This window comes from Lingula anatina, chromosome 10 (assembly GCF_051362555.1).
Source record: "Lingula anatina isolate TDL-2025a chromosome 10, LinAna3.0, whole genome shotgun sequence".
NCBI lineage: Eukaryota > Metazoa > Brachiopoda > Lingulata > Lingulida > Lingulidae > Lingula > Lingula anatina.
The window spans coordinates 4,985,169-5,000,092 of NC_141776.1; the positions used below are offsets into that span (position 1 = coordinate 4,985,169).

Here is a 14,924-nt window from a genome sequence, read left to right on the forward strand (position 1 = left end):
AACAACATTATGTTACTATATCTAGTTTTATTAATTCGTCTCTCACTTTAATACTGGTATATCAAGGTTTAAAATGTTCAACCTTTATAATTTGTTGTGATGTTTAAATCGCTTTTCTTTTTATAGTGTTTTGAATTCAAACGACAATTTTCTCCATTTTATGCATCAGTTTCTGCAACAATTTCATTTTTTTGTTTTGCGCCTTCTATAGACCATTCCTAGAAAGTGCACAATAACATAAAGTCATTCACTAACGTTGTCATAGTTCAGTTTCTGTGGTGATATTTGCGCTGCCATGGTGACAACATCGTCCCTGCAGGTCACGTATCCATGGCAACAACAGAAGAGCTCCACCGGCAACGAATAATAGAGAGCCGGTGATATAAAAGGTGACATCGTAAGAGCCTGTTAAATCGTACAAACTACCTGAAATAGAAAAGTCAAGAATCATACGTAACATTTACATGTCCGCCTAAATGGTATGTATATTATAAACAAAAACTATAAACTTTGTCTATATGTATGAGACCGTTGTCTTCGTCGTGATTATTATTATTATTATTATTATCATTATTATTATTGTTATAATATTGATCAATTCGTTGTGTAAAACATTTTTTATCCGCATATCTTATATACTGTATCAGATTATGAACATAAATTAACCGCTGATGAAAAAAGGGAAAAAAATGTCGGTCTTCACAACCTGCTATATCATGAATATCAGAAAACAATATGTAAATCCCCACCCCCCCATTTTGTCACCTACCTCCAGCCGATAAGAGAAGGGAACCCAAACCTATGGCTAACATGGTGAGTCCAAATGATGGTCCGAGTTTCTCAATACCGACTAAATCTCTCAGAACAACCGGGGCCAAGGAGACGAAGGTTCCTGTAGAAAAAACAGAAGTACTTTTACTTGCTTGCTGTGAATACGGGGTGGGGGTGGGGGGGGGGGGCTTGAGTCTTCAAGTTCTATGGAGTGCTGTGTACACGCATTTTATCAAGATAGCTTTCTTGTTTGTTTTTTTGTGTGTCTGTCCGCTTATCACAATAGTTGGTTTGTTCGTTAGTTAGTGCATTTTTTTGCCAAATTGGACATTAAACGATGACGATGTAAATGATAAGTATCAATTATTGAATAAAAAGGTTTAGTTATTTTTGAAACTATTTCATTACGCATGCCCCGTGCATTTAGAATGTAAATATATCCCCACATTTTCACTAAAAATGAACTAGACTGACTAATACAGCAATATTTTAAAAGCAATTACAGATTCATATAAAATGTACTTCTGCACCTATGTAAACACTGTCATTATATAAGTATAAATAACGCAATATTATAAGAAATTCACTTACCAAGGGTTAACCCGTAAAACGTGCACACCGTTGCAATCACACCGTACTCCTTCATAAATGGCAATATGGAAACCATGATGCCTGCAATCATGACACTGGTCCCGAACATATAGCCTCTATTAATGCACTTGAAGTCTGCAAACACACCCATCACGATTCTAGCCACTGTGTTAGCAATGCCTACAATCGACACCAAAAACGCTGCGTTGTTCGCCTCTACCCCCTTGGCTCGTGCGCTGTCTGGTATATAGGTATAAGGCACCAAGAATCCTACTTGGACTGTGAAGGTGCACGCAAGCCATATGACACCGTATAATTCTCGAAGTAAGGAAATGTCGATCACGTTTTTGAAAAACATTGCCACTGTGTCACAGCGTGTTAATGTCTGTTCTGTAAGAATTTCTTCATTTTGCTTTGGCTTAGGTGGGAGGAACAACATGCAAAAGCCTATCCCTGAGAGAGAAAGTCCCGCCAATACGAGAAGTGTGTACCTCCAAGAAATAGTTTTAATGAGAAATTCTGTGAAGGGCGCCATTGAAAATGTCCCAACGCCTGATCCGCACACTGCGATTCCCATAGCAAGACTTTTCCTCTTTTCAAAGTGATCCTGAACGGAGACAATGCTCGGAAAATACATGAGTCCAAAACCGAGGCCAGTCATGACCCCGTATGTTAGATACAGAATGGACAAGTTTGGCGCCAAGGAACTCACGCCAAATCCCGTCGCAGCGAGAACAGAACCTGCGATTCCAGCAGCCCGATGTCCAATTTTGTCTGACAAGGCGCTTGCTATCGGACCTAAAAATAGCCATTTAGATTTGTCTTAATCATAAACTGTTTTGAATATGTTTCATGCTAGCATTGATCAATCTTCTTCTTTATAAAATCAGTTATTTTTGTTTCTTAAAATAGACGAAATAGTCCATTAATTCATTCTGCTAAGTTGGAAATTGCACTGAAACCAAATATACTGGCGTTTTAGTCAACAAAAAACATCTACAGTACAGCATGCACAATTTGATCTTAATGTGTCAATACGATACGAACGCTATGGCCTTTAGCACTGATCCTTAATGCAACCAAATAAGCAAAGAGCCTCTCCTCCCCTCACTCCCGTCTCTGTCAATTCAGTTGCCAAAAGAAAAAAAATAAAAACCCTTGGCATGTATAACGTGAAATAAATTAAGATCGCCCGACCAGTTGTAATGCATGTGAACTAAAGCCAGAGGGAGGGAAATCTGCAGTGCGCATACGTAAACTATACCGTACCCATGATCCAACTCCCTGCATTCTGAATGGAGCCAACCCAAGAAGTCGCCGACTTGCTTTCTTCAAATTCGTTCAGCAGGGTGACGTAGAGCACACCGAAAGAGAATAAAATCCCATCCACAATAAAGTGAATGAAGAAGGACGCCAAGACCACCAACCAATCGATGCAGCGGTCGGTCTGAACTCCGGCGCTCTCCGCCACTGATGGCTGTCTTGATTCCGTCAAGCTTACGACAGGCGACCACGACGCTAAGCTCAACCTGCGTTGCGTACCTTCAATAATAAAGAAATAAATATATAATAAAAACGACGTCAGTTAACGTACACGTGCATAATGCCAATGTACGTGTATATACTGTAGGATCAATATCTCGATTAAATTAATTTGCTTATGCAAAAGAGTCCGTCTGAAACCTAAATGTCTTGACATTTTAATCAATTTTTATCCAACTACATAAGCCTTTCCCCCGCCCTCCTTTCGGTTATCTTTTATCCCTTTCCTTTAACATATCAATTTATTTATGTAAATAACAATAAATATATTGGTGTACTATTACACGTGTTGTCTTTTCAGTATGAATCACCAAGTTTACTTGTACGAAAACGTGTATGTATCATCGACGTTAGTATAACTATAAGCAAAGTCTAACGCTATAACTACTGGACACTAATGATATACAGAATACCTATGGACTCTATAGAGAGTGGTCAAAATAATTACCTGAATAAGAACTTTCTCCTCCGACACTTCTTTCGCTTAATTTCCTATCTCTTTTGGAAGTATGACCACTTACAACGACATCAGGGGTGTTAACCTTGCCATTTGCGCAAACCTCGTCATCTTTTACATCAAACCCTTTGTTGTCATAACCGATTAGTGATATACCGTTGTTGATATAAAATGGATCAATGCTGTCACCATCTACGGGAGCGCTGTTTTCATTTGCCAGTTTAGTGCTGACGGAATGCACGTGGCCATTTTCTGTAACGTGGCTCATTTCGTCTGAAGCCGACATAGTGGCGCTCAGTGGGTTTTGTTTCGATGCAAGGCTTTTGGTTTTCGGGATTTGGTCATTGTCACAAGATCCGTTTCCAACAATTAACAGGTTTTGAGAAAGACTGTTGGGCACACTGCCTATAATACTGGCACTTTCTTGTGCTGCTAACTTAGAGTTGACATTTGAACCATGAATGATAATACTGGAATCAGTTTTGGCATCGTTATTTGTATTGTTAATTAATCCGCCATCGGCACATCCGTCTTGTAGTGATTCTAGAACAGTATTCGGTGACGCGTCCACCACGTCGGCACCATTGCTCACATGCTCTTTGCAGATATCGCTGACGTCACTGACATCATGGCCGCCGTTAATATCTGGTATGACACATTCCTTCTCAAGCTCATTGTTGCCATTGACATTTGTCACAACACATTCATTAATTGACACATTTGTTTTCAGATCGTTTTCATGGTTTTCGTTTTCCGTCGGTTGTTCTTCGGGGTGAGACATACTCTGTAATGGAATTGCACCTACATGGTGAGGATTTTCTTCCGAGATATGATCTTGTTGGTGGAGACTAGTCTGATAATGAGATCCGTTCAGGTGATTAGCCATCGTACATTCGTATCTTGGGCCTGCTTCTTCTTTACAAAATATGATGCTTGGTAGTGTTCCAAACACTTGCTGTTAATTCGCTAAATTCTTCTCTGTGTGACATGTAGGGTTTATCACCGGTGTTTTTACCACTTTTGAAACATCAGTTCAGCTGACGCAAGGCGTACTGTAATCCAGGTTTTCCGTCTGAAAAGAGAAAAAATCAAAACAAGATGTATGTACATGTACCCGGTACTTGTCAACCGTCCCTTGGAGTTTGTACTCTGTATATGGAACGCCGGTGAAAAATAATGAACTACGATTCCCTGCAGACAAACTCTCCTGCTTCAACGAGTTTTCATCAGCTAACGGAGAAGTTTTTTTAAAGAATTTATTACGAAATACATATATGTATTTGTAGTTAAATAGTCACGTGTAACACGGACAAAGTGAAGACCCTTCGTTTCCTAACCACTAACGCACACCTGTCGAGCATGTTTGGTCATTTCGGTTCAGAGACGATGTAATCCAATGTGTGTTTACAAACGTGGTTGTTTATATTGATGCGGGGCCTGATTGCGTTTTCAGTTCGTCGAATACAAAAAAAAGTCGGGGTGTCTTTATTCTTTTCATCAGCTAAAATCCACCCACAAAGTGTGCAGCCACAGTTCTTTTCACGACCTTTTTCACAGACGACATCTTTCACCATATTTACAATCGCAGTTGGTGTGAAAATTGATAAAAGCGTCTCTTTCACGTTACCTTGCGTGCTGAACTTCGCAGATCCTCGCATTACAATCGATGTGTGAGGTTTGAGAAGGAAAAGTGGCATTAAAAGTAAATTATAAAAGGCAAATTTCCCGCATAAAAGTTCACAATGTATAATGTATATATGAGCCCTATCATTTTAGCCTCCCACACCTAAAAGATGTATGAGACACACATCCCTTTTCTCACATGTAGCATAAAATTCCTGTCATACGAAACAAAACCTGTTGATGTTACTCTTCGACCATGTTTTTCAGGATCCATTATCAATTTCTTCTTGGTCAATCATGCTGCTGAATACAGGTTTAGATTAGGACGTATTATGCAGGTCTTGAATATTTCATAATAAATATTGTAAACCGCCAGCCTGTAGCTGTTTGTTCTACATGTACGGTACATGATTCATCAATGTAAATTTTCCACCTAACATGCAGAAAAGCAGAATTAAACTGACCACTGACGTACATGTATATACATCGTAATATGTAATGCTTGTGTTTATACGAAGGAACAATATGAACAATGCTCGTGCTAGCACATACATGTTCCCGCGGGTACCATCTACATGTAGGTTGGACTAAGTAGCCGTCTTTAATTTCTCACAAGCCCCCACATTGAAATTTGCAGCCAGTGCAACCCATTTACAATTTAAAAAAAAAGCAAGTATAATTAAGCCAGATACATGCATATGTTTGTGAGGAGTGTTTGAAACACATACGAACTGCAGTCGGGAACGGTTCAACTTGCACTTGACTGCTAATAATCATAAAACAATTTAACTAGCTCTTGTGTGAGGCATCATTAAAAGACCTTTCAGTGCAACATGCATATGCGTACAGCACTCTTATGTTAAAATAGTCGATAAACTGTGAATAATAAACATTACTTACTCATTTCATTTTTGTTCGGTTCCTTTGTTACTGAAAATGACTATCCTCATACAACGCCTTTGCGATTTTGGCAAACAGTCGCCTGATTGCGAGCTAGGGCTCATTCCCAATGCAACTATCAGTTTACGTAGGTCGATCCAACTCCGGGAGGACTCTTGCTGAATGCAACCGAATAAACAGATGGACGTCTCCTCTTGTTTCCAACGTAATACTTTAATTACCAGTTTTTTTCTGTATTTTGCTTAACCCCAGAAGGAGGTGTGTTCATTTATTAACCCGGTGACATTCAGCGAGAGTCCCCGTGGAGTTGGATCGATCGACGTAGACCGATAGTTTCATTGGGATTGAGCCCCTAACCTTCATCTGAATGGATAGTTCTTAAAACTGGACAAAGTAATATTGGGTTGGGACGATCTAATGACGTCACCAGTGAAAATAGTTCATTCAGCGTGGCCAGGATCACTGTCCATTGTCACACAATCTGGGTGAACGCTTTCACCATCACACCTGAGATGAAAGTAAAATTTGAAAGCTCTTTCGTCGCCCTATCATTACCATTACGTAAGCCTGAAACTGCTACTGTATTGCATAACGAAGACTATAATTATCTTCGATGAGGGAGCTCGGTAATTCAATTTTGGGAACAATTCATAGTCTCTTGAAGATGGAATATTAATAGTCTAGCTCTTGTGTAAAGATGGTCAAAGACTGTGACTTAATTATTATAACAGGAGCTGCCAATTAACGGTTTTGGCTGTAAGTAATAGTTCTCACACCACGCCTTGTAATAATACAGTAGGTAAAAACACGATTACCATCGTCGGTAACAATGCTCATTCTTAACCAAGGGTTTTGCATTTCTCTATTATGCAGTGTTATTGTGTTTGGTGAGGCATAGGGGGAGTAATTGAGGCTTAACGGGCGAATTGCTACCGCGAAACTGCCAATGAAATGAATTTTGATTGCGTTTTTTGTACCTTTATCTTCATCGTATAGACTGCATTAGATTTTTGATTAACGGTCCAGGTGAAATTTTTAACAAAATCCTTCTTAAAGTTTTATTTCTTTTTAAGTTTTCTTTCGTCCATTATTTTAACCTGACCATATCTTAGAATGATCTTATTAAGTATCTTAGAAAAAATTATTTTAAATGATTTTATTGTGTATCACGTGAACGATTTTATCTGTGTACTTTTCATCCGCCTGGTGGCAATAAAATAAATGAATAAATAAATAAATAGGTTAATTAAATATTCACTCGGCCAAAACTTCGTGATAATCACAACGCGCTTCCTTGTGTGATCTCCAGTTCAAATTTTCTTACAGCCCCCTCCGTTACGTAAACTGCACAACGTAACGTGTCATAGCATCATGTTGGAGTCAAGGGGCTCAAAAAGCCACTAGACCTACTTGATGAAGATGAAATAAATTAATAAATAGATAAATGAATAAATATAAAACGCTTGCACCTTTAAGCTTAAATGTTGTGGATCTTTTTGCACATTCCTGTGTAAAAACAACAATATGTTTTCAAAACAACTTTCGGAATATTTTTACTTTCTCACACATAACACACGGTCTGTTTATGACAGTCATTTGAGGTGCAAAGACAACCCTCGGACGGTTTAATTTGACAAAAATATATTGCTTATTTTCGAAACTAAACTGAGGTACCTTTGCACCGAATGCCACGGCGTCGTGACGTTCGCTCATTTTTCACGCGTTGTCACTCGAGGGATAGCTGTGTCGGCGAGCCACGGCGACTCGAATTACTGGAACCCGTTGCACCTAATGTACTTGTTAACCCAGAAGGAGATGTATACCTTAAGATCCAAGATTTTGTCCACTTCGAAACAAGAAGAAATTCAATAATGTAAAGTTTAGATTAGTTGGACATGTTACCTATTTACACATGCAGTATTTCGTGTATGTGTTATCTTTCTTCGTCAGATAATCTGAAAATTTTCATTCAAAAATATGTTTTAAATAGATAACTTTTTTCTTTTTTTTTTCTTTCTTTTCTTGTTTGATTTTCGATTCATTTATTCTTAACTTAAGTGCCTGTGTGTGAAACTGAATCCTGAAAACAACAACCAAAAAAATCTATGCGAGGGTATGAGTTCTAATGCCAAAGTTTCTGACAGGTCACACGACCCTGCGAGTTCGTCGAGGTCACCACAGTCCTTTCTGTTGACTTATCAAAGTTGTTCTTCCAAGTCCTGGTTTTCCGCTAACACAAACAGGTCAAGGCATTGAGAGTGCTCAGGGTCCGGTGGAACAAAATAATTTTGGTCCGAGAAATTGGCTTTAACATTTACACCATAATTTACATTGCTGTCGTTGAAATTTTAATTTTGAATTTTTAATATTTTAATTTTTAATTTTTAATAATTAAAAAAAAATATAGTACTTCACTTGAATTTTCTTGTAATAAAATGAGGCGCGACATTCCATTTGATAGGCCTCCTAAGCCAACTGTTTTGGAATATGACCAATTTTCGGGCTTGAGTCCTTTTGTGACATTCCCCCCCCCCCCCCCCCATTCAAAAAAATAAGAGGTGAAAAACATTCTACATAAATTAGGCGGAAGGCAGACTTTAAGCGTCTTTAATCATCCACTGATCCTGCGTGTAAAATGAAAATAAACCAAGATTGGCCTAATACGCATTGATAGCGACAAGACGTACGCGCCTAAAAACTTTTAAATGGTAAAAGGGGTGACACTTTTAGTCAATATGTATGTATAGCTAAAAAAAACCAAGCAACTGCTGTAAATAATAGACCAGGTGGAAATTATCAAAACTTCGTCATTTAAAATATCGTCTGTGAAAGCATCCCTGACAACGCAATAAATCATAATGAAAAAATAAAGAAAGACAATGAAGAAAATGACAAAGAGTTGTTTTGCTTCCCTATTCGCATAATAACGTTTGTTTCTTATACACAACAACGACAAACAATCAGTCATTCAATTCACGAAGAAAACCCATTCCTACACTACAAATCATGGGACCCTCATTATTCTAAACCAAGGATAAGTGACAGAATATTAATCATTGATGTGACTTTGAAACAGCGCGACAAGTTTTTTCGCCATTTTTGCTTATTTTCTTTATTTAGTTGACAATAAGAGGCATAAGCCGAGGATAAGGTAATTTGGGTACAATAGTAGAATTATCCAGGTGGTGCGCATCGTTAAAGCCAGTTCAAGTTACAGCGTCGAGTGCTGAGATGTCTTTCACTGCAGTCAGAAGATTTGACTTTTTACCATCTTTACATGTACCAGGTTTGAATATATAGTCGCTTAAAAATAAACTCAATAAACAACTTACTCAAACTCTTGTTTTTTTTTTTGTTTTTTTTTTTTACTTTTCCCACTGGGCAACTGTAATCAAATACACGCATATATCAATTTAGTCGTTTTTGTTGACAAGGCTAGATTAGACAAAATGTGTTTATTAATTGCATAATTTTAATTCCCCTTCTTAAAGTGACGGTAGTTTCTAACGTTAAGCAGCAGAGCCTCGTCGTTTACCGCTCAAATCTCAAACTGCAGTAAGGATCGATACATACAGCGTCCTTATAACAAATATTAGTTCCGTTAGAGGCGACATGGTATGATAAAAATTAATCGAAATGAAACCCAATTTCATGTACTGTTAATTAGACCGAGATTGTCTAACATGTTTAAGAACAATTTCGGTATAAATTTTAAGTTATCTTGCTAAACATGACCCAGCAGAGAATACATGTATGAAAACTTAGGGACCATTCCCATAACTCTATCGTACTAGCTGCATCGATCTAACTCCTCGGTGATTATTGTAAAATTGCATTCAGTTTAAACGGCTTTAATGTCCGGCACGCCCCCTCGTAACTTAAAGTACTTGAGTAAAGTCGGGAAAACTATGTGGTGCATAATGTTATTCATGTTGCTTTGAGAGGGGTATGTGCCAGACAATTAAGCTGATAACATTGTCTGCGCCTTGGCGAGAGTCCTGCGAAATATCGATCGCCAGTACGATAAGTTTATGGGAACACAGACATATACATGTATATATATATAACAGGCACAACCGGAATTACGAGAGCCAGTTGGGTGATCACAAACGGTTACGGGCTCAAGGTACTAAGTGTAAAACAGCTTTTAAAAATCTTTTACTTTAACACATAAACGACCTTGACCTGTCCAAAGTCTTATCCGTACACCAAAACAGCATGATTTTTTCAAGAACTTACCTGACGACCGTGCAGTTTTACAAATCTGGGCGACGTCACAAAACAACCGGCGACAGAAAATTGTTCTAAGCTTTCATATAAAAATGTAGGCTTAATTTGACCCAAGATAGTTCAGGAGTAGTTAACTTTAATGAATAATTGCATGCGTTGTATAGACACGGAACACGTCGCTTTAGTTACCGTCACAGACTGGTGATTATTTCACTCCTGAGACTTCCAACAGAGCAAATATGGATTAAACAAGAGCAAAGTCTTCAACCATGAAGTTGAGCCAACATTCGGTCTTCGGTTCTTGTGCGCAGCCACCCCTGGCCAAGCACTGTTCACGGGCTAAGAGGTATCACATTCAGCATGAGGGCGAAGAAAATTAATATGACCATGTAATCATATGGTTGACCAGGCGCTGTATCATTCCTTGAGTGCGTAAACATTCCCACCGTGAAAATTGAGGAGGTAAGGTTGAACGCGCTTTGTCAAAGCAGGACATTGCCAATGCTCTTTTATCGTGGATGTGTGCACAGTCGCAGCCAGCAAAAACAAATTAGGTTGCTTTCTGTGTGTGTGTGTCACTATGTGTGTGTCACTGTGTGTGTTCGAGTGTGTTGGAATGCGTATAGATGTGATTTATTTTTTGAAATTTGGACTTTTTTTTGAGTATGTTTTAATGAACATAGAGACAAACTGATAAACGAAGAAGAAAAAATAACCTCCTCCTTGGAGGTAATTACATAATGTAGCAGAAAAGCCCGATAGATATTTTACTCACACAGCTGTAGAAAAGGATGCATTTTCTTAATACTTTAGTTTGAAAGAAGAGCTTATCAAGTTTTTTTTCCTAACTCTTTCTAGAAAAAGAAAAAGGCAGTTTTGCTACAAACTGTCCTTATAGCAAGCATCCATAGCAACAACATACTGGTACATGAACTATATAATAAAGGCCATAACTGTATGTATTGTTAAGAAGTTTGCTCCACCTATATTTATAGTGGAATACCTGTAACCACCAGTGTTTTCCACACGACTTTTAACTGTTTTTACGCTGTTTCCACAGGTCTAACAAATGTCCCAAAATGTCATACATATTATGAACAAAAAAGTCGACGTATTGCGCGTTTACAAACATACAACCATAATCCCTGTCTCCGCTACCGTCTGGAAACTGTAGCATAAAATTTTCGGCTTGCTGGTTATTTGGACCACCACTTTCCTAGAATCCACTGGTCCTAATCAGGATACACATTTCAATATGACTGGACGTTTTCCCCTTTTAGTATTAATATTAGTAATAACAGGACTTTGGTTTCCTCAAACACTTGTTTGTGTACCTGTACCATCATCAAGTAACAGATACATTACATAAAAATTTATTCAAATCAAAAGGTTATTTGAAAACGTTTAGAAAAAAAAACTTATTTACATGTCAGATCCCTTAATTTCATACATTCTAAAAAATCTACTGACCCAGAACAAAAGTTTACCGGCAGCTGGCTTGGGACCTGTTGGTAACGTCGCAGTTAGTACGACATCTACATGCATATACTATTCAAAATATCGTTTTCGTTAGACTTATGGGTAAATATACTGTGTTTGCCCTTTTTAGTTGTTTATTATACAGGCGCATGCAACAATAGTCGAGTTTTAGAGGACTACTTCGCTGCGAGTAGAATTACATAGCGTGTTAGTATTTTGCCGTTGAAAGTAAGATGGCGAGTGTGTGTGTGTGTGTGTGTGTGTGTGGGGGGGGGGGGGGGAGGGGTTGATTTCCAACCATTTTGCATATTGTTTTACCATATCATGATAGTTTTGCATTTCCTTATTTTTATCATATAATTTAGTATCATTAATATCAGGAATCGAATTCATTCTTTTATTTATTTGTTAATATTTGCCAAAGAAGGCTGCACCCCCCCTCCCTTTCTCCTCATGTGCGTACTTCTTATACCCCGCATTCCTTTTTGTCATTGAATGATAAACTGTTGAACTAACCGAGACGTCAACATGATGGATCGCAATGAAACTCGATATCAATCTCACGCTATTAGAACAACTGATAGGTCTAAAGTTAACGCTCAGCCTCGACGCAAACATTATAATGTGGTAATGAAAAATATTTTTAAATTTGAAATATGGTGCGAATAAACATATAGCACTATTGGCCTTTATACTGATTAAGTTTCGAGAAGTTCAACCATAATGGTTTTCGTTTACTACTATGGATATGTGAAGAAATAAAGCAGTACAAGCTGTATCAAAGATCTGTTGATAGAACCAATATCTGATTGAAATATTTGATTGACAAAGGTCACCTGAACTTATTCTAGTTAGATGCTGAAAAACAAGGAAAGTTAAGAACAACATAGCGTCAAAAAGACGACATATTTTTGGACAAACGAATTTAGGAATAGAATATTTCCCTGTCGAGGGGTTTTGTTTTCAGACACAGAAGAGTAAAGGATTATTTTTATATAATGTAATCATATAGGTGGCCTAGAATACGACCCCAAAATGTGAGATCTAGGTAACTCAATATTAAACGGTGTTGTCAGCGAAAAAATGATTTTTTAAAAACTATGAAGAAAAGGTGACATCTTTATACCAATCGGACGACAACAGTGCCGAATGACATACACCGAAGTAACAGTTTTTGATGATATTTCGAAGGGCGCTGACATGACAATTTTCTGCGTTCCAGATTTTGCACGCCTTTTGTATTGGTAACATTTCATGCTTTTTTCATTATCAAGTTCCAAATAATTTGAAAGAGGAAATTATGTTTGTGTTGAAGATATTCTCTGAACTCAACGAAACCCTGGCTTTCGTTAAGTCAACAACAAAAGATCACTTTTTTTATGAATGCAACAAATTTGTGTACTGGTTTTCGACAAAGTTTAGAGGGCGTTCTGCTCCGTGCCAATTAAAAAGACTTTAAGCTCACGGATGACGAGATTGTACTTTTATGCAATCACGCCCTGTGCAAACGTGCTCAGCAGTTAGACTGAAAAGTGACACAGATTCTTCTGCTAGGCCTAGATACTGAAATTAACTCAAACCATCCTCTTTTCCGGGGTTTATCTAAATACGTATACGGCATTGCCTCCTCCGATGCTGAACAGCTCCTAAGACGTAAAAATGTCGATTGTTGACAGCGTGGAAAAACATTGCAGTAAAAACTCGGCCCGCCTTGAAAAGGCGGAATTCAACTGTGAAGATGAGCAACAAAACCCTACATTATACGATCAAAACTAATTGAGCTATCGCTTACCTTGCTGTATTAGAAACTCCGAAATGCGATACGCTCGAATATCATCCCGTTTATTTTTTATTTGTTGTACGTATATATAACGTATCAGTCTGGTAGACCGACAACGATGTTCTTTGTTGAAGAGAAAGAAAGATTACAACAAATTTACATAGGAAATAATAATAAATTAACAACTAACACACTTGTCTGTCTGTTCAAAGTGGCTCGGGAGAGAGAGAATCGAGAGTGGGGGAGGGGACACCCAGCGCAACTATAAAAAATATATATACTAAAAATAGGCCATCAACACAAATAATAATAATAATAAAAACACGGATCATTAGGATGGGTCTCACACCCTGAGTTTCAAAGAGTATCTGAAAAACCAGTCACATCGTGCGGATACTAAAGGCAAGCTTAAAGAAACTACCCGAAAATCGGGATAATGAGCGATCGTTAGAAACACTTGGTTGAGTCACATTTTCCACTAACGTATACATTTCTAGGCACGAGGCTCCTAATATTTCACTTTAAAGATCTACTTGTACGACGTACATGCTAGCCGCCAATGTGTCTCCGAGAAGGGGAGATCATGACAGAATCAATGTTATTTAACATACCTTGTTAATACATTTGTGGGAGACTTCTGCGCACCCTAGGATCGACTTGGTAACAGCTGACACGAGGTGGTACTTACATGGTAGCTTTATTGGCATCATTCTCTGCGTGCAGTGGGAGGGCGTGCGCACAGCGGTGCCGTTGAATCAGCCGCTGCCTCCCTCCCTCCGTTTTTTGTGACCGGTCTTTAAAATGCTAATTATTTGTTGAGCGCACGATTGTTTTTACATCAATTAAGTCTCTAGGCTACCAAAGTTATAAATGATTTATACGATCTCATTTTATTAATATACAAAGGGTACAATTTTGAAAGTCTTGATGGTTTTGATGTCTGCTGTTAAACATTTGTGTTGGAAACTGCGTTTTTTTCCTTACATCATTCACAAAATTAACTGTGACAGCCACCCTCTGTGCAGAAGTTGAATCTAATGAAATGGAAAGTTATATGCCGTTTGAATAATTGTTTGTTTGCCCCTGAAAATCCACCTAAAACAAAAATAAATGCTTGGCTGTATACTTACTACTTGGAAAAAATGAGTGTATTTCGTCTGTTTTATTTTTAACTTGTATTTTGTGCCTGTGGTCGGCCACTTGGATGGTATATCGTCATATTTCAATAACAGTGATCCAGGTAAGTCATGGGACATTCATTTCTCGTGGGACATAACTTTTTCATTAGGCCCTAAGGTTCAGACTCATAGTATTTTCCTACAAGTTCGATATTTGCTGTTTATATCGGTGAGCAATGCCTCCAAAATTCGATTTTATTTTCTGGATTACTTGTAATTTTTTTCTCTGGTGGTTTTTAATGCTGTTGTCAGACATGCATTCCTCTTTGAGTGCTAAATGGGCCTCAACACGACGCAAGAATTGAAGTCGTCCGAAACCTATAGCTACAATCCCCTATGCGATTGTTCTCTGTTGTACGCTTGCTTGACAAAC

General features: G+C 38.1%; 1 protein-coding gene across 5 annotated transcripts; it reads right to left on the minus strand.

Annotated features, from left to right (window-relative positions):
- Window positions 1–7: 7 nt before the first annotated feature.
- On the minus strand, window positions 8–14,066 carry LOC106166664 (monocarboxylate transporter 13). Of its 5 annotated transcripts, none has more exons than XM_086997328.1 (6): window positions 13,985–14,066; window positions 3,353–4,433; window positions 2,632–2,904; window positions 1,363–2,160; window positions 766–892; window positions 8–422 (listed from the first exon to the last, which is right to left on the minus strand). In XM_086997328.1, the coding sequence occupies exons 2-6, from the start codon at window positions 4,245–4,247 to the stop codon at window positions 260–262; spliced, it is 2,256 nt and encodes a 751-aa protein (XP_086853454.1). In that variant the 5' UTR covers window positions 4,248–4,433; window positions 13,985–14,066; the 3' UTR covers window positions 8–259. The 5 variants fall into 5 exon arrangements, with proteins under 5 accessions (XP_086853454.1, XP_086853453.1, XP_086853455.1 ...); XM_086997327.1 differs by lacking the exon at window positions 13,985–14,066 and adding an exon at window positions 10,304–10,488; XM_086997329.1 differs by lacking the exon at window positions 13,985–14,066 and adding an exon at window positions 10,124–10,287.
- Between the last annotated feature and the right edge of the window lie 858 nt (window positions 14,067–14,924).

Coding starts and splice junctions, on each gene's coding strand:
- LOC106166664 (XM_086997328.1), bottom strand. CDS start 4,247: ATGGCTAATCACCTGAACGGATCTCATTATCAGACTAGTCTCCACCAA. Junction 2,905..3,352: donor AGGAGAAAGTTCTTATTCAG/GTAATTATTTTG, acceptor TTATTATTGAAG/GTACGCAACGCAGGTTGAGC. Junction 2,161..2,631: donor TGCAGGGAGTTGGATCATGG/GTACGGTATAGT, acceptor GGCTATTTTTAG/GTCCGATAGCAAGCGCCTTG.